The sequence below is a fragment of the Mastigoproctus giganteus genome, chromosome 4 (assembly GCF_048544385.1).
Source record: "Mastigoproctus giganteus isolate SK-2022 chromosome 4, ASM4854438v1, whole genome shotgun sequence".
In the NCBI taxonomy this organism is placed as follows: domain Eukaryota; kingdom Metazoa; phylum Arthropoda; class Arachnida; order Uropygi; family Thelyphonidae; genus Mastigoproctus; species Mastigoproctus giganteus.
Genome location: NC_143578.1, coordinates 29181040 through 29200701, shown reverse-complemented (window position 1 = coordinate 29200701; position 19662 = coordinate 29181040). Strand labels below are relative to the sequence as shown.

General features: G+C 34.6%; 1 protein-coding gene across 1 annotated transcript in view; it reads right to left on the bottom strand.

The window, feature by feature from the left end:
* LOC150086504 (nuclear pore membrane glycoprotein 210-like) overlaps window positions 1-19662 on the bottom strand; it is a 185977-nt gene that overhangs the window by 107288 nt on the left and 59027 nt on the right. The window contains exons 11-14 of the mRNA XM_090372185.1: window positions 16605-16742; window positions 13416-13589; window positions 10200-10308; window positions 2621-2769 (exon numbers count right to left, since the gene is read on the bottom strand). Of these exons, the coding sequence (XP_090228311.1) occupies window positions 2621-2769; window positions 10200-10308; window positions 13416-13589; window positions 16605-16742 (570 nt within the window). The remainder of the gene's footprint in view (window positions 1-2620; window positions 2770-10199; window positions 10309-13415; window positions 13590-16604; window positions 16743-19662) is intronic.

Sequence of the window (19662 nt, the reverse complement as noted above, 5' to 3'; positions counted from 1 at the left end):
TATTGTGTTTCCTCGATCACACTATAACTGAGTTTGACTGTATATATAATGAAATGCAAGTAAGTATTAAAAATTATGAAAAGAGTTTCCAGTATCTTGCTGAAAACATGATGATATAATGTATCATTTCTTTAAAAATTTCTTTGTTCTGCTTTGATATTCTAAAATGTTTTTTTATAAAAAAAAACTTTAATGTATAAATTTTTATAGACCAAATCCTGACCTGACTCACATTCCTCTGTTACAGTGGGTTTGTGGTATGGGTTCGAAGCACCCATGATAATTAGGGAATTATGCAGATTAATGTATGGTTCCCCACTGACATCGATGGTTCAACTGTTGATGATCCTGCTCAGATAGCAAACAAACTGAATGAGTATTTTGCATCTACATTCACACATGAGGAATTATTAAGGTTTGAAAATAGCAGAAGGTTATCAAATTGTAGCAGGATACTTAATAATTTTGTAATAACTGAAAGCAAAGTGGAAGAGAAATTGTTGAAGTTAAACATAAGAAAAGCACCTGGGGTGGATGAGATCTATCCAGTTATATTAAAGGAGGTGGCAAAGCAACTAAGCAAACCCTTAGCCATAATTATGAGAGCATCCTTGGATTTAGGGGAGGTCCCCACGGACTGGAGATGTGCAAATGTATCCCCAATTCACAAAGGGGGATTGAAGGGTGACACGAGTAATTACAGACCAGTTAGTATAATTTCTGTTCCGGGTAAAATAATGGAGTCATTGGTTAAAGATGCATTGCAGGATCATTTAGACAAGACTGCAGCAATAATTCAGACACAGCATGGGTTTGTTAAGGGAAAGTCTTGTCTGACAAATTTGATAGGATATTATGATGTGGTTACAAAGGAACTGGATGCAAAAAATAATTTTGATATCATATATTTGGATTTCAGGAAAGCTTTTGACACTGTTGCGCATGGAAGACTATAGTACAAATTGGAGCAGAATGGTATTAAGGGTAAGTTGCTACAATGGATAAAAGGATGGTTAAGTGGGAGAAGACAGAGGATGGTAATTAATGGGTGCTGCTCTTTGTGGACTAATGTTATTAGTGGAGTCCCACAGGGTTCGGTGTTAGGTCCACTGTTGTTTTGTATATTTATCAATGATATTGATGAAGGTATATCAGGCTTAATGTCGAAGTTTGCAGATGATACAAAGGTTGGCAGGGTTGTTAATGACAGTAATGGCAGTGTGCTACTGCAACAGGATCTAGATAATTTGGGCAGATGGGCTAAGTGGCAACTGAAGTTTAACCTTGACAAATGCAAAGTGCTGCATATGGGTAGAAGTAACCCCAGAGAAAAGTACCAACTGTGTGGTACTACACTTAAGGTGGTAGAAAATGAAAAAGACCTGGGAGTAATTGCGCAGTCAGATATGAAGTTTTCTGAGCAATGCAGACAGGGCAGGTCATGGGGTTTTGTCAATGATATATAGGAATTTTGCTAGCAGGGAAAAGGAGGTGATTGTCCCTCTGTATAAGGCAATGGTCAGGCCACGCCTTGAGTACTGCGTACAGGTCTGAAGGCCTCATTTTAAGAAGGATGTAGATTTACTTGAGCGTGTACAGAGAAGGGCAACAAGATTGGTGAGGGGAATGAAGGGATCCTCTTACCAAGAGAGGCTTAAGTTCTGCAAATTGCAGTGGCTGGAGACTAGGCACCTGCGCGGTGATCTGATTGAGGTATATAAGGCCTTGAATGGGTTGAGCACGCTGAATTCTGATGGGATCCTTCCACTTGTTCAGATTACGAACCTAAGGGGGCATAAATTCAAATTAAGAAAAGACAGATGTAGAATAGATGTGCGGAAATTTGCCTTTAGCCAGCGGGTGGTTAATTGCTGGAACAAACTTCCATCTGTCGTTGTGGAAGTTGACAGGTTAAATAAATTTAAAGAGGAACTGGACAGGCATTTGGAAGGAATGGTGTGATTTTTTTATTTTTTATTTTTTTGGCTGATGCTGCATAAGCTCATACAGTCGCTTTCTTGCATCACATGCCACTACTACTACTACTACTACTGCTGCCTACCACACCCATGTCTACTTTATCTGTTCCAGCATATGTTCACTTGTGTGAGGTGGGGAGGGGGACAGACTAACAAACAAAAATCTACTACCTCAGTCCCAACTAAAGAGGCCTGCTAGAAATTCTCCTATGCTTAATATACTTTAAAGGTATATTAAGAGGTAAAAAAAAAAAAGTAAAGTGCAGCCATTATCAACCCACTGCAGGATGGAAGCCTCCTCAACAATTCATGTTGAGGGAAATGGACCGTAATCTGCCACGCTGGTCCAGTGCGGGTTGGCAGATCGACCGTATTCAGCAGTCAGGGGCTTGAACCCCGGTCGACGCAAAGAGCGTGTGCTACTGCACTCCCGCTCCTGCCCACTCGGCTACGGAGGCCTACTATACTTTAAAAAAATTTATAAAAGTGTAAAAGTTCATAATTCATTGAGCTAAATCAAATCTTCAATTGAAGGTTAGAACCAATCTTTCATAACAATAAAACTGATATTTTTTTTATTTCATTTTATAATTCTAGTATCATTTAATTATTTCTAATGAAAAAAATAAAATTAAACTTACTGACAGACGTTTATGGCAAGCTATAGAAGCAGATGCTTCTAATGATATTTCATCTGAGTTATAAGTCACCAGGAAACTTGTATAACCCAAATCCATACAAGTAAACAAAAGATGCTGACATGCCTTCTTTGGATGTGGAGATGAAGTACCTACAAAAACTCATCATTTAGTTAACAATGACCTTTATAAAATAATACATTTAATAACAAAGAAAAATTCATTTATATTTTCATTTTGTTTTTTTAGGTCATAAAAATGTTATATAATTAATATTTTCAAGACGGTGTAATAATTATATAATTAATATTTTCAAGAGCTCAAGCTCCATTTTGAATATGAATCATGCAAGTGGAAATAAAACAACCCCCTCTCTCTAACCCTGTTCAACAGCCAACTATTGAGGGATGGAGGGAAGACATTTCCAAAACCATATGTGTTATTTAGTTTATGGTACAGTTGGAATGAATGCAATGGGATGCACAAACTGACATGGCAGGTGGTGTTATCTATCACGGAATTTTATTTTCATATTTGATTTCTGTAAAAAGTGTTACAGCACTCAACATAACTGATGCTGCAGTTGTACAGTCATGCAACCTTTCTGTGAATTTAGGGGAATAAGCCAATGTTTGGATATTTGTCAGGATGTTCAGAGAGCAGTACAAAAATTCTTCAAGAGCCACACCAGACCTAGAAACTTTGGACACCACTATATTGGTGCACTGCAAAAAGAGGTCTACATCCACTCCAATTGTTATGATAAATTCTGAAATTTGAAAGATATCTTCAAGAATCGGTGACTTCCTTGAAGCTTTGCTTAATGCATTTACAGCCCTTTAATAATGTCCATTTTATCAAAACACAACACCTTTCCAGTGTTCATATAAGTATAAATCTAAAGGTTCATATATCATTAAGTTACCATTGTGTGCATTATAGCCCTGGCAGCCATGCACTGTAAAACTTTTACAAACAACACGTTACTATATCATCATGTCCAATATTTAATTTCTGCTATACTGCATATATAACAACTCCGTGAAGTTGTTCTATTAGCCACATATGTACATAAACGATTCATGCATGAATGGGAGCTGCACAACATTTCAAACACCTGGTAATTTGCACAGGTATCAGAAAATCTGAAATTACATGGACTTCTGGCTGTAAAGTCATTAGGAAGGGACAGGGCAAAGAATGCAAGATGCAGTAGCAGCATAGCTTTATTAAACAGGGAAAGCAGATCAGGCTTTTCTCAATATGACAACATATGTGATAATTCTATGAGTAGCATGGTCAGTTCCAGTACTTATAGTAACACTGCATACTGAAGTCAAAGATACAAACAAAAACAACATGACAGCCTGTAGAATCACGGTTATCCAAACGATTGGGACTGAGGTTCTTAATATAGTAAATTTTTTTGCTATAGTAAAATTTTAAATGCAACCTATCTACAGTAAAAAAGGTAATCAGGAAAAATATTAATGAGACAAAATTACAGTACTTTCCATTTATTATTTATACATTATATAACTAAAAATATTGCCAATTATTTTAAAACTCTATAACATTATGTATGGAGCTTTAAAATAATTGACATTATTTTCTTATTGATACACATCACACATCAGTCTTTTTTCTACTGCAAAATTTATATTTTCTTCAAACACATTAACTAGTTTACAATCATTTCTTTTTTGTGATTCTAAGGGCATTAAATAGTTCACTAGCTGTTGGTTTCAATGATGTATATCCATCATAATGTTCTTGCTTTTCAATTTATATTACCATTTAATGAAATTATTTCATCATCGTAAAAATATGATAACCTAGATCATCTGCAGCTTTGTTCAGCCACATTCCTTCAGTCATACAAATTGACTATTTTTTATTTGCAGTAATTTATGTAATGGCAAATTTTTAGTTTTTTTTTTTACAATGAAGTTTTTATGCTGTTTGTTTGTTATTTGTTTTTTAGGAGCATTAGCAACAAAGGCCATATTGCTCCAGGGATATGTGGTGGTTATTCCCTGACCTTTCTGCATCCTCCGTATTTGGTGGTAACGGGCTAGAACTCCGGTCTAATCAAGAAGCGTGTGCTACGCATTGCTGTTCCTTCCCACCTGGCTAGGGAGACGCCTAGTTTATATGCACCATATTAGTGTGGTTGTATTATATAAGGTGTGACATGGATGAAATTTTCTTTCTTTGCTTCATTCATAATGCTTTATATGGGTAGAATCATGATTTTATAATATTTGTATGATAGTTTTGCTTCTTACCATTAAATATTAAATGTATCAATTTCTTTGAGTAAGATATATGAAAAAATAAAAGCAGAAACATTTTCAGTTAACTGAAATTTTCGACAGCCAATATTTGAATTATTGGAATTCTATCCTATCATATATTTTTCAAGTTTCACTGTATGAATTTTGACTATACGAGTCTAGACTTTATACTGTCATAACATAAACAATGCATTAGATGGATGACCCATGTTGATTAAACATTTTTGACTAAGATTCTATGAGATGATCCAGAAAAGTAATATCTGCATACATACATCATGCACATATACAGACTATTACATTAATTTCAGTCTCTTAGAAATGTATTTCTTCAACTAAATTTAAAGAAATGTTAGAGAAAAAAAAAAAGAAAAAAGAAAAAAGAAAAAGAAAAAAGAAAAAACCCACAATAATAAGAATAAAATCTAAGTATTAGCCCTATCTGAACTTGAAGAAATAATAAAGTAATCTGTGAACCCCTTCTTATTGATATATGATAGTTCCAACTATAAATATTTCTATGAACATGTTCATTCGAAGCACAAATCAACACGAGTCAAAGTCGCTTGCATGATTTTTGCACAAACAGCACAAGTATTTTCATTAAGGTATGTGCACAATCAGTGAATACCACAGACTTCAGGACCATCAAAAATTGGAACTTGTAGGCTCCAATTTATATTATCTATTGGCAGTTAGTTTATGGACCATTCAGAAAACTGCTTTATATAAGGATGACAACTGATTTCCCCTCATCACCTCACCCCACACTTGTTAGGGTGGGATGGGGAGGGGAAATCAATGTCCTTGACTTAACCATTACTGATGATTCATTTGTTATTAAAAATCTTTTGAGTTATGCAGCCACTAACTGCATAACTTAAAGCAAAGAATTATGCAGTCACTAACTGCATAATTCACATAAGCTACTTTTCAAGCAAGAAGACTTTTGGTGTTTTTTGTTATAAAAAATAGTGTAAAAAAACAGGATTACAAAGACTAAAGAAGCAGAGGAGAAAACATCCATGAAATGTAGAACTTTATACTCTATTAACAGTAAACAGATTCTAAACTTTACACAGGTGAAATGCTCTCAGCACAAGCATCTAGGCTAAACTATTCAATCTTACGAATACTGGTAATTGCTTTTTGTGTTCAAGTTTCTTGAGAGCAGTTGCAATGGATGCACTCTAACTACAAGGGACTATCAATTTCTATTGCCCAGTAAGACAGTTAAGAGAAAAAAGTCTGTTCAAAAACAATCTAGGTCATACTCACTTCTTAACAGAAAAATTCACCTTTTTAGAATAAAAACTTCAAAGATGATAACTTATGAAGGATACAAATACTCTTTATGAATATGTCTATCTTTATAAGTGAATTTAAAAAACTTTGTAACAAGCAAAAAAAAAAAAAAAAAAAAACACAAAGATAACAATGCTGCAATCTTGTATAAGCATTATATTTCTTATTATTATTTTAATTTTCTTTATAATTCTTATATTTTTTTATAAAAGTCAGATTACATCATCATGACTTTCTAAAATCTCAATATTTAACGAATAACAGAATCTTATAACATTTTATTAAACTAATTTTTACCCTTTTTGCAGGCACATTTTTAAAGTCATCACAGGGATCATGTTGGTGTACAGAATTGGTAAATTACACAACCAGCATGACCTTAAAAGTGACCATCAGAATATTTTGAAGGTGGTGTACAGAATTGGTAAATCTGTTTTTCTGTGTAGGTTAATGTTGCATATCCAATGATAGTTGAAAGTTAAGCAAATCATTACTTATATAACTCATATAAAAGAATGGTTATGGTTTGATTATGGTAATAACAATTACCATAATCAAAAAGTAGGAAGGGTAGGAGTACAGATATTTTCATTGGACACTGGAATTATGGAAGACTTGCTGCATTTATATATGTAATGTCATTGTTAAGTATTATTTATACATCTCCATCCATTTATACAAAGTTCATGTAAAGATTAACGATAGAAATTAGTGAAATAATGAACACTTCAACCTGTGTGTAATCTGCCTTTAATTTCAAATTAATTTCTTAAAGAATTGCAATGATTCTCAGACATTTTGTGGTACTTCCTGTGCCACTTCTTCAGTGAATTCTTGTAATGCTGTCCTTATAACACCATCAGTCTCACATATCAAGTTGGTATATGAGGTTAATGGTGTGATACAGTTGAAATGCTCATTACTTCGCCAATTTTCATTTCTTGATGCACCTTTTCACCATGCCACTAAAAGAATATTTAAGATTGACTATTTTTAAATAAAGCAGTGTTCTCAACCTTTTTTCACATATGCACAATGTTTATATTTGAGGCAGTAGCCACAGACCACAAAAAAAAAAAAAAAAAAAAACCTATACATGAAAATATATCAATAACTATTTTTTAAATACAATGATATGTACTTAAACCTAACATATTTAGTATATGTTATGTTGTTATAGGCATACTTGTATCTCCCATCACTGTTAATGGGACTTTTGCTTTCTGCAAAATAGTTGTTTTGTGGTCAAGTCCTATGGACTGCTTGCATAAATTACACTGAACAAGTTGAGAAATACTGAAATAAAATATTATACACATCTATTTTGGAAAATTTTATTCTGATGATCACTTATGAGGTAAAAAAATTTCTCTGAGGGAATAATTTCACAAAATTGAGAATAAACACATATTTATAACTTACTTTCTTTGAAGATAAATTTGGTTTTGTCCACAACCTCCACTTTGATAGGAATTTTATTACAAAAATCAAAAGGCCTTTTTTTAGTCATATCTGAAAAAAATATTTATATATGTGATTGAAGTTTAATAATATATTGACAACCTTAAAATAAAATAAACAGTATTACATTTAAGCCCTCAAACTTCACCAAACAGCTCTCAACTTCACTTCATATTATTTGTTTTGAGAATAATTAAAAGGATACAAATTCTATTTCTTTAATATTTCATGAAAATCATGAGAGGTGGCAAGATAACTCTACATTCATTACACTACTTTAATACAATTAAAGTAGTGTAATGAATGTAGAGTTATGAAAGAGAATGGACAGTAATGAAAATAAAGATTAAAAACACGATTAAAATTAAAAGTTAACAATTTGGATGAATACTCAAATGCACACCTGTTTCTTTGAGTTAATTCACCTGTTAATTTGAGTATTCATTCAAATTGTAACTTTTAATCCTTTTAATTTTAATTGTTTTTAATCTTTTTAATTGTAATTTTAATAGTGATTTTAATTATTTATTATTGGAAGCAGTCTTAACTATTTATTCTGACACAATGTCTTCTCGCACTAAGGGTCTTGCTGTGGTAGTTTGATGTGTTTTGGGGTTGGGTTGAGGCTCTCGACTTTCGATTCCGTTGAGCATTGGATTTGGTCGTATCTCTATGAGTGAAGGAATTCATTAATTCATTTTTTTCATATTTTTTCATTCGTCACATTGGGGAGAGAATTGACTGGAAGAATTCCACGAAAAAGATTGAGGTAATCTCTTACTTTTTTAATATATTAAAAAATCGTGGAAGTTATTGAGCCCAGTAGCTCTGAATTTTTTACAAATTCAAAAAGTATCCAGATTATGCTCATTGTACAAGATTAAGATAATGGTGTGCACTGTGACAAAGCATAACACGTTTAGACATGTCTCATCATTACCTCCACTCAGTAAGTTTAATAAATTATTGTAGGCTGTTATTATCAGCCAACAAAGATTTTGTTGGCTGATCATATCTTGCTGCATTTCAAAATGCCAGAGTGCACTGAATGTACGCATGTATTAAATTTTATTTTAAAATTAAAAAGACTTCAAGTGAAACATTTGTTCTTAAAATTGAATATTTTAAGGACTGTACACAGGTTTCCGACATCATTTCAATCTGAACAGCAATGTCTGGTATTAAATGACTAAAGATTAACAGTTCGTGAAATCACGAAAGCTTATATCTCTGTCGGATCACGTTACTCCATTTTAATGAAAACTTGGAACATGAGGCAGATTTCCAAATTTTGTGCCTCTGTTGTTAACAGACATACAAGATAAACACTACCAGAAAGTTGCTTCTGATTTGTTTGAATCAGAAGATGTGACTGATGAGATATTTGTGAAATGTATCATAACTGGAGATTAAATGTGGGTTTATGTGTATGATCCCAAAATCAAACAGCACTAAACAGACCTTCAAAACTCGGAAACCAAGCATTTCCGGAACTATGTTGATATAAAATATTTTTATTGTCTACATATGAGGAACTCATTCCTGAAGTTATGCCGTGTATTTTTGAGACACCCTGTATATATATATATATATATATATATTTGGGCAACAGATATCCAATCAGAGGTTAGTGCAGCAAACTCAAGATGCTATGAACATGTAGAAAGGATGGGAAATTAGTCAAACAGCTATTTGAAGTAAAAACGAATGGTAACAAGCCAAGCAAGCATCACAGGAAATAGGACTTACTCTGAATATAGCTATAAAGATATAACATGAAGCAGGACAGTATGGAGAAAAATTGAGAGTAGGCAGCTGATGGTCCAGAAAGACTAACATGTACTATCACAGTTACCCGAAAACCTATTGGGTATAAGATATTTCAATGATAACAATGATTTCTATTAATTTCTATACTAATCACACTGATAAGATTTTATGTATTGGGCTAGCTGTTGTTGTTGTTGTTATTTGGTTTTTAGGAGCATTAGCAACTAACGCCATATTGCTCCGGGAATATGCGGTGGTCATTCTCTGACCTTTCCGCATCCTCTGTATTTGGTGGTGACAGGCTCGAACCCCAGTCTAATCAAGAAGCATGTGCTACGCATTGCTGCTCCTTCCCACCTGGCTACGGAGGCGCCCGGGCTAGTCCTGGCATAACGTGCATAAACAGGAATATACATTGTGATAACGAGTCCATATACAGACACAAGACATATATATATATAGATCGTGTTAACTACTGCACTGGTACATTAAGAGCACAAAAAACAATCACAATAAAATTGTAAATGTCCCTAGCTCTAGTTAGCACAGAGTATAAAAAGGAATTTATTATTAAATTGTGTTTAATGAAATATTGTATTGTATTGAAATAAAATAAAATATTTTTAAAATTGTATAATATACATTTTAATATATAAAAATAAAATTCAGTTATAATTATTTGTATATATACAATCTTCATTTCTATCATATTTGGTTCATATATTTATATATTATTAAAAATAACTTACTTTCATCCTCATAACCATAAAGTACAAGTGGTATGTGCAAATCACTTCCTAGTTCAGTTTCAACAATTTCTGGTATTAATTCCATTGAAATAACTGGTTTAATTGATATCTAAAATCCAAAGAATAATATCATTACAAAACTATGAAACCGCATATACAGGAACTCCCCGACTTACGTAATACTCTGCTCATGCAAATTCGACTTTGAGTAATTTTTTGCCGACCTGTGCAAACTGAAAAAAATATAGAAATGTGTTTTGCATCTGTAAGGATAAATGGAGGTATTGTAAAAAATCATAACGTGAACCCAATAATAACATTTTTTTTTTTTTTTTTTTTTTTTTTTTGTAATTCGTTCCAAGTCCCTGGAAGTTGAAAATTTTGCTTTTTTTACTATGCTATTTATCTCTCTAAAAGGTCATATTTATAATGGAAATTGCTACACTTTCATCGTTATCATATGTTCCCATTATAAGAATCAATTTTGAACACCTTTGTGATATTTTTGTAAAACACATTTCTGGATGTCACAACCAAAAAACAATAAAAACAATTTGCACTTTCCAGTTTATTGGTTTTCTGTTAGTGCAATCTATTATAAATGGGTAGTAAACTCGATCTTATTGCATTTGCGATAATTCCGATAACTGGAATTTTGTGGGTTTTTACGTTACAGTATTATGGTGAAATGTGTTCCCTTCACTGAAATCTTCAATCATGTAAAAAACAAATTTTCAGAAACTTCTCTTCATTTCTATTTACATATTACAATGATGAAGGGAAAGGGATCAATGGAAAGTTCAAGTGCTGGGAGTCTCAGGAAACGAAACAAAATTGATTTAGAAATGATGATGAAAATGAATAAGAAGTACGAAGCAGGACAAAGTTTGTCATCTATTGCAAGGGAATTAGGTCTCGCTCCTTCAACAGTGAATACTATTTTAAAGAACAGTGCACGTATAAGAAAAGGTCAAAGGGTCAATACACTTAAGATCAACAGTGATCACAAAACAGTTCAGGTGCTATAATGAAGATGGAACAGCTATTAATAATACAGACGGAAAATCAGATTCAGAAGCAAGTGCCTCTGAGTTCAGTGGCCATTCAAGCGGCGCCTCCGCAGCCAGGTGGGCGGGAGCAGCAGTGTGTAGCACACGCTTCTTGATTAGACCGGGTTCGAGCCCGTGACCACCAAATATGGAGGATGCGGAAAGGTCAGGGAATGACCACCGCATATACCCGAAGAAATATGGCCTTAGTTGCTAATGCTGCAAATAATAAACAAACAAACAAGCCATTCAAGCAAATGCAAGAAGTATTTATGAAGATATTAAGGATAAGTATGGCAAACCCCAAGCCAAGTTCGTGGCAAGCAATGGGTGGTTTAATAGGTTCGAGCACCGTGCCAGTTTCCAAAACATTAAAGTATGTGGTGAAGTCGCCAGTGCCGATCCTGCAGCTGCAAAGAAATTTTGTGATGTGTTGGAAAAAATTATTGATGAAGGTGGCTATTCAATGCAGCAAATTTTAAACGTTGACAAGACTGCTCTGTACTGGAAAAAAATGCTGGATCGAACATACATTGCCAAAGAGGAAAAGACAATACCAGGTTTCAAGGCCTCAAAAGATAAGGCCACGCTCTTGCTTGGGGCTAATGCAGCAGGAGATTACAGATTAATACCACTGCTTGTGTACATTTCTGGAAATCCTCGTGCATTTAAGAGCATCAATAAATCCACCCTACCTGTGCATTTCCAATTGAACCAGAGAGCATGGATAACAATATCTCTCTTTGAGGATTGGTTTAAATGCTGCTTCATTCCCGAGGTTGGAAAATATTGTAAAGACAACAACGTTCCTTTCAAAATTTTGCTTCATTCAGACAATGCTCCCGAACATCCTAAACATTTAGATGATTTCAATTCGAACGTGAGAGTCATATTTCTACCACCAAACATGATTTCACTAACCCAACCTATGGATCAGGGTGTTATTTCAAATTTAAAAGTATATTATTTATGCACAACATTTGCTCAGGCATTGTCTGCAGTAGACAGTAAGAAAATTTTACGTTAAGAGAATTTTGAAAATCTTACAATATTTACCACGCCATCTAAAAAATTAATAAGGCCTGGGCGGAAATTACTAAAAGTTGTTTAAATGGCACATGGAAGAAAATATGCCCACAGCATGTAAAAGGCTTCAAAGGGTTTGAAAAAGATGAATCATATGAAGAGGATACAGATAAGATTGTAAAGGTTGCAGAGCTACGTCAGTTGGAGGTTGTTGCCAAAGACGTGGAGGAGTTAATAGAGGAAGAAGAGAAGGAATTATCTAACGAAAAACTTATTGACTTGAGGGCAGCAATAGTGAAAGAAGAAAATGCTAACGAAGTTCAAGATGAACCAAATGAGGAGCCAAGACGCTTCATCACCAGGCAGATGGCAATGGCATTTCGCGAAATTGCACCAACAATGGCTGACAGCGAACGATTCTTAAAAGTTAACAGAAGGCTGAATGATATGCTTTCTTGCTACAAAGAAATCTACAATGAAAAGAAAAAAAGCCACCATCCAGTCATCCATTAATATGTTCTTTCGTAAGGTTGAGTGGCCAACCCACTCCATAGCCCTCAACCTCCACAGTGGCATACTTATCAACTGAAGACGCCGATTCTGGCAACGATGCTCGAGAGGTAAAACTTACTGACATTATGCCTGTCTCCTCTCTTTTTTTGTAATTTTTCCTGTGCATGAGATAAAAAATTGAATAAATACAATAAATAATTCTATTCACATGTTTGTCGAACATTTCTTTTTTGAATCAATCAATTCAGCGAGCACAGTTGAGAGTGATGCACAAGAATGGGGGAAATTCTGACTTACATAAAATCCAACTTACATAGTTCTGCAGAAAGCAACCCTTACGTTAATCGGGGAGTGGCTGTATTTCTAAAAATTAGGGTCAAGAATTTTCTCTTATATATTATAAGAATAATTTTAATTAATTTTAAAATGTCAAAGAAACACTGTCATACTTTTTAAGTAGGACAGTCTTAAATTTAATTAAATCTAATGAATTTGATTATTACTATATTATTAATAATTTAACAATAATTAAACTGAGTTTATTAAATTAAATTTAATTAACTTAATGTCATTTTACTGAGTACAATTTTTTGAAATTATTTTAATCAAACTACAAAACAACACTTACCACAGCTGAACTAGTAAATAAATTAATATTTTTGTCTATAACTTTAATAGCAGTATTTCCTAAAGTGTAGGTGACTGCTTTAGCTTTCAGTCCATATGATTCACGCTGATAGTCAACTGCAGCAACAGTCTTATTTTCAGATAACCAATGGTTATTTCCAGTACCTCCATCAGCCTAAAACAAAATATAAAAACATTATTATAATATTCAAGTCAATTTTCAAATCATCATCATGAACTTGGTCTGGCTTAGGTCTTTTAAGACCTGTTCCGTTGTAGCTCTTGGAGGTGGTCTTGATCTCGCCATCGTTGTATCTTAATGAAAACAACTCCATATCCTGATGGCATTTGTTCAAATCCATTAGCAAAATTATTTTGCAAACCTTAACTTAAACTTCAGTTAATATATTGTTACCAAAGGTAAAATTTTCAAAATGATACAATTATAACATTTAAAGAATCCATAATTCAAAGGTAGCTAACCTTTTCCTGCAGCTTGCTACATAATTGTTGAAAATGCATCATGTGCCAATATCTCCCTCTTACTGACCTGCACCTCACACCACCATTTTTTTTTACTAATTACCGTATTTCCCCCATATATAAGACGCACCTTAATTTTGGGGTGCGAAATATGAAAAAAAAAAATGTATTACATAAAGTTATTGAACTCAAGTTTTATTCATCATAAAATTCATACAACTCCTCATCACTGTCAAACCTCCCATCCATTAGCTTGTCCTCATCTGTGTCTGATGACGAATCACTGTCTTCATATATTGCCTCGTCCTCAGTTCCATCTATGGCATTTGAAATGCCACACTTCTTAAATGACTTGACAACGATCTCAATCTTGATATTATCCCAAGATCTTTTCACCCAGATACAAACTTCTCCTATAGTTGGTTTCTTCACTCTTCTTGCTGGTGTCAAATTGTCCCCAGAAGACTTCATCCATTGGTTCCATTCGTCTCTCATGGCAGCTTTGAAAGGTTTGTTAATGCCCAACCAACTTGACATCCCAGCTCCAACCATCAAGTGGTTGGAGCTGGGATGTCAAGCCTGCAGGTATGATGGCAAGTTTTGTTTTTTGCTCTGCAGCAATCTTCTTTGTATTTTTTGTTATGTGTGCCCTGAACTGATCAAGCACGAATAGGGCAGATTTGCATAAGAGCCCACCTGGTCTCCTGCTCCAAACTTTCTCAAACCAGATCTTCATCCCATCCTGATCCATCCAACCCTTGTCATGAACGTGGTCATTCACTCCTCGAGGAATGTCTTCTTTTGGCCTTGTTTTGTGTTTGAAAATCAACATAGGAGGCAGCTTGGTTCCGTCGGCATAACAAGCTAGAACAACTGTATAATGGCTCTTTTCATGTCCACCTGTCTTCAAAGTTACAGTTTTCACTCCCTTCTTATCAAGAGTTCTGTTACTTGGGACATCAAATTGAAGGGGGACTTTGTCCATATTTGCAATCTGTCTCAACTCAAACTGATGTGTCTTCCGACATTGAATGACAAAACAATGAAATTCAAGAACCTTCTGCTCATAGTTTTCAGGCAAGTCTGGTGCGAGTACACATGCTTAGTCCATTCCGTTTCATGAACCTGAAGCACCAATTGTGTCCTCCTTTGAAATCAGTAACTTCTTTTTTGTCAGCAATTATTTTTGCCTCATGCTGAACCATCTTTGTGGACACAGGAATTCCAATTGCTCTTTGCTCCTCAATCCATATCTTCAATTCCCTCTCTAAATCAGGCCATTTTGCTAACTTGCCTCTCATGGCCTTCTTCTGCTGTGGCATTTTCAGTAGGGTTTCTTCTTCCTGTAGCCAGTCTCGGATTGTTTTCTCAGTTGGAGGAGGACCAAACTTACATTCAGCAGCACGATTTCCATTCACTTTTGCAAACTGGATCACTTTTAACTTGAATTCAGCACTGTATGAAAATCTTTTCTGAGCTATTTCTGGGCAGAACTTGGCAAAACGTAACCTAATATACTGGTAACAAGTGCGAAACAATGAGCGCAAAGACAACAAGCATGAAATGCAAGTAAAAAAAATCTACACCCACTGTATAAGACGCACCCAGTTTTTAGACCCCAAATTTTTCGAAAAAAGGTGCGTCTTATACATGGGGAAATACGGTACATAAAGGAATTGTGTTTATAAAAAAAATAAATAAATAAAAAATAAAAACAATCTTATGTCTATAAGGTAATTTTAATATAGATTAATATTTGTCTTTCCCATTTTTTTCCCACATCAAGCAGAGGCACACTACTAATAAGAACTGTGAGTGCCACAAGTGGCATATGTGACTTTTTTTCTCTCCTTAAAAAACAAAATATATGGAATAATATGTGCATTTCTGTGTGAGAAAATAATAAAAAAATTTAACTATACAAACTTGCACTTAGCAGAAGACAATAATATAGCATGAATATAAAATATAAAAGAAATAATAATAGAGTCAATACCAGCACAATACAGATTATGGACAGAAGCTACTAAAATTTAACATAAAATTTAAACCTAAGCAGCAAGTGTCAAAACCTTTGTGATACCAGCTGAAAACTAATGATTCTGACAAACAGAATCATTAGTTTTCGATAAATTAAGAAACTGAATAAGTAACAAGTCTTCTTCATAGGCGAAGCATTCTTATTTCAGGTAATGCAATGGCAACTTATTGTGATGGTATTCACAATATGAGATATAATAAACAATGCATTAAAACTACCTTGGTAGAAGAAATAATGTGTGTGCATTAACCTATGCATAAGTAAACTCCTTCATATGCTAAGGCTTTAGCCATGAAATGTCTTTTAGAACAATATAAATAGTTTTTAATAAAGAATTTTATTTGTTAACCATTTTAAAATATAAAAGATAAACTGATTCTCCTGCTATTAAAAAAACATGATGCACTGAAAAAAGGAAACAGGTTTGCCTTTTTTTTTTTAATATGTCTCAAGGTACAGACACTGTGGCATACTTTCATCTAACAGGAATGTTAATAGAGAGAACACCAGATGTTAGGGTAAGGAAAAATTTCATGAGATCCTTGAGTCACAATTTCATATAGTGAGACACAGAATCATTAGTTTTCAATTATTTTAACACAATAAAAAACATTCCATAACATAAAGGTGGAAAATTAAATGTATTAATGAGAAATTAACAGTTACCTTAAGAGTCACTGAATATGATGGCTTTGTTAAAGGATCCCAAGGAAGAAAAATGAAAGGGGGAGTCACCTGCAAAGCTTTGTAAATAATTACATCTTGAGAAGTTATCACAGTAGGCTGGATTTCAACTATTTTACCCTGAAATAAATAAATAAAAATTATGACTTTTTATTTGATTAAATTATTATTCACTAAATAATATATTGAAGAAAAAATGGTGCATAATTTTTGCCCTCATTCATTGTACTACCTGCTTTCAGAGCCTTAAAGACCCCAATTAGGTCCCTTCCGAGGTGTCTAGTTAAAAGAATTGTAGCCCTCAAATTCAAAATCTTTACTCATATGGATGCCCTTTTGCTGATATCAATGGCGCCTCCGTAGCCAGGTGGGAAGGAGCAGCAGTGCGTAGTACACGCTTCTTGATTAGACCGGGGTTCGAGCCCGTCACCACCAAATACGGAGGATGCGGAAAGGTCAAGGGAATGACCACCGCATATTCCCGGAGCAATATGGCCTTAGTTGCTAATGCTCCTAAAAACCAAATAACAAACAAACTGATATCAACTATATTTGAACCCTTTCAAGAAACTCAATGTCTCTTTTTTAAGGCTCAGCTTCTATACTTACACAAAGTATTCCAAGTGTAATATTTACAATTGTCTTGTACAGTAGGATTAGCCCTCCCTATCTCTACCAGCAAATGTTCAATAAACCATTGATAGAACACCACGGGCCCTTCCTTGCCACCTGTCTGCAATGCATGAACTTCATGTTTGTTGGTACCATAACCCTAAAAATCCCTTTCTTTGTCTATATATTTTAATTTAATCTTGAATGTAAACTTAGTTTGGGATTACTATTCCCCAAATGTAAGACCTAGCATACAGCATTAAAACACAGCTGCCAATTCTGACCATCTCTGAAGTCTGTATAAGTAATTCTGAAAAAGTGCTGCAGCGCTGATCATCAACCACTCTATCAATCTTGATATCTACAAATTTTTAAACCACACCTTCTATCCCTTCATCAAGGCCACTTAAGAAAATCTGAAATAACAGTAGTTCCAATTCTACATTACTCCAATTTGAAGAGTAAACATTAATCAACCCACTGCCTCCTACCTTTCTGCAATCCCAACATGTTCCAGCATATAAATAGATATGGTTTGTTTGTCAAAATCCAAAAAACAGTGTTGAAATTATTTTCTATATCCAACTCATGAGTAACAATCAAAATAGCTAACAAGGTTGGTTAAACATGATGGCATAGATTCCATCCACCCCAGGTGCCAACCTGGGATGGATGAAATCTATCCAATTATAGTAAGGAATGTAGCAAAGGAGGTATTCACGGGAGGTCGCCATGAACTGGAGATGGGCAAATGTATCCCCCCATTCATAAAGGGAGATCAAAAGGTGGCATGAGTAATTATAGATCTGTTAGCTTACCTTCTATTCCATGGAAAATAATGGAGTTACTGGTTAAAGAAGTAATGCAGTACCATCTTCACAGTAATGCAATTATACTGCAGTCACAGCATGAATACTATGATGGAGTAAAAAGGAACTGGATGCAAAAAATAATTTTGACCTCATATATTTGGATTTCAGGAAAGCTTTTGATAGTTGCACATAAGAGACTACTGTATAAATTGGAGCAGTGTGGCATTAAGGACAAATTACTGCGATGGATAAAAGGATGGTTGAGTGGGAGAAGACAGAGTGGTTATTAATGGACACTGCTCTTTGTCTAACATTAGTGGACTAATGTTATTACTGGAGACCCTCAAGGTTCAATGCTGCACCCTTTGTTGTTTTCTGTATTTATTAATGATACTGATGAAGGCAAGATAATGATACTGATGATGATATGGCAAGTTTGCAGATGATACAAAGGTTGGCAGGATGGTTAATGACTGTAATGAAGGTAAACTACTGCAAGAAGATCTAGTAAAATTAGGCAGATGGACTGAGAAATGGCAGTTGAAGTTTAACATTGAGAAATGCAAGGTACTGCATATGGGCACCAGTAATCCAAGGTTAATGTACCATGTGGTACTATACTCAAAGTAATGTAAAATGAAAGACCAGGGAGGGGTAATTGTAAAATCATATGTGAAGTTCTCTGAGCAGTACAGATCAACAGCTCATGGGGTTTTGTCTAGGATATACAGGAACTTTTGCTAGCAGGGATAAGGAAGCAATTATCCTGGTTAGGCCATATCTTGAAGTACTGCATACAGGCCTGGTGGCCTCATTTTAGGAAGGATGTAGATCTGCTGGAATGGGAGCAGAGAAGGGCAATGAGATTGGTGAGGGAACAATATGGTGGCCTTTTCTAAAAATGCTTCAGTTCTGCAAATTGCAGATTTGGTGACTAGGTACCTGTGAGGTGGTCTGATTGAGGTGTTTAAGGCTTTGAACAAATTTAGCAAGCTGAATGGTGATGACATTCTTCCTCTTGCTCAGACTACACACTTTAGAGAGCATAAATTCAAATTGTGAAAGAATGGTCACAGGATAGATGCATGAAGGTTTGCCTTCAGCCAGCAGGTGGTTGATTGTTGGAACAAACTTCCATCTGTTGTTGTGGAAGTGGGTAGTTTGAGCAAATTTAAGGATGCAAATTATTGGAGGGGTTGGAAAGATGACTTGGGAAGTGTTTTTTTTTTTTTTTTCCCACTGCTTTATAATCTTGTTTTCTTGCATCATTTGCTACTACTAATATTAATTCCAGCTTTACTCACCTTTAGGCTTGAAAATTTTTCTAATAAAAAAATCTGTAATTTCAATATTGCTAATTTTATGCTTCCTACTCATATCTTCACTTGCACAGCCTGTTCTTACTGTGAAGGGTCTACTGTCTGTAAATATCTATGCAAAATATCTGTACCCATTATGCAAGGGCCCCAATCTTTGCATTTACATATATGGAAAAACTCCTTGTCCTTGTTCTTTTAGCCGGCAATATCCTTCTCATTGTAGTATATTTTCTTAATGATATACTAGGGGCTTTGTCTCCCCCCCTGCTCACCAGCCCCCAAGCACACTTTTCTACA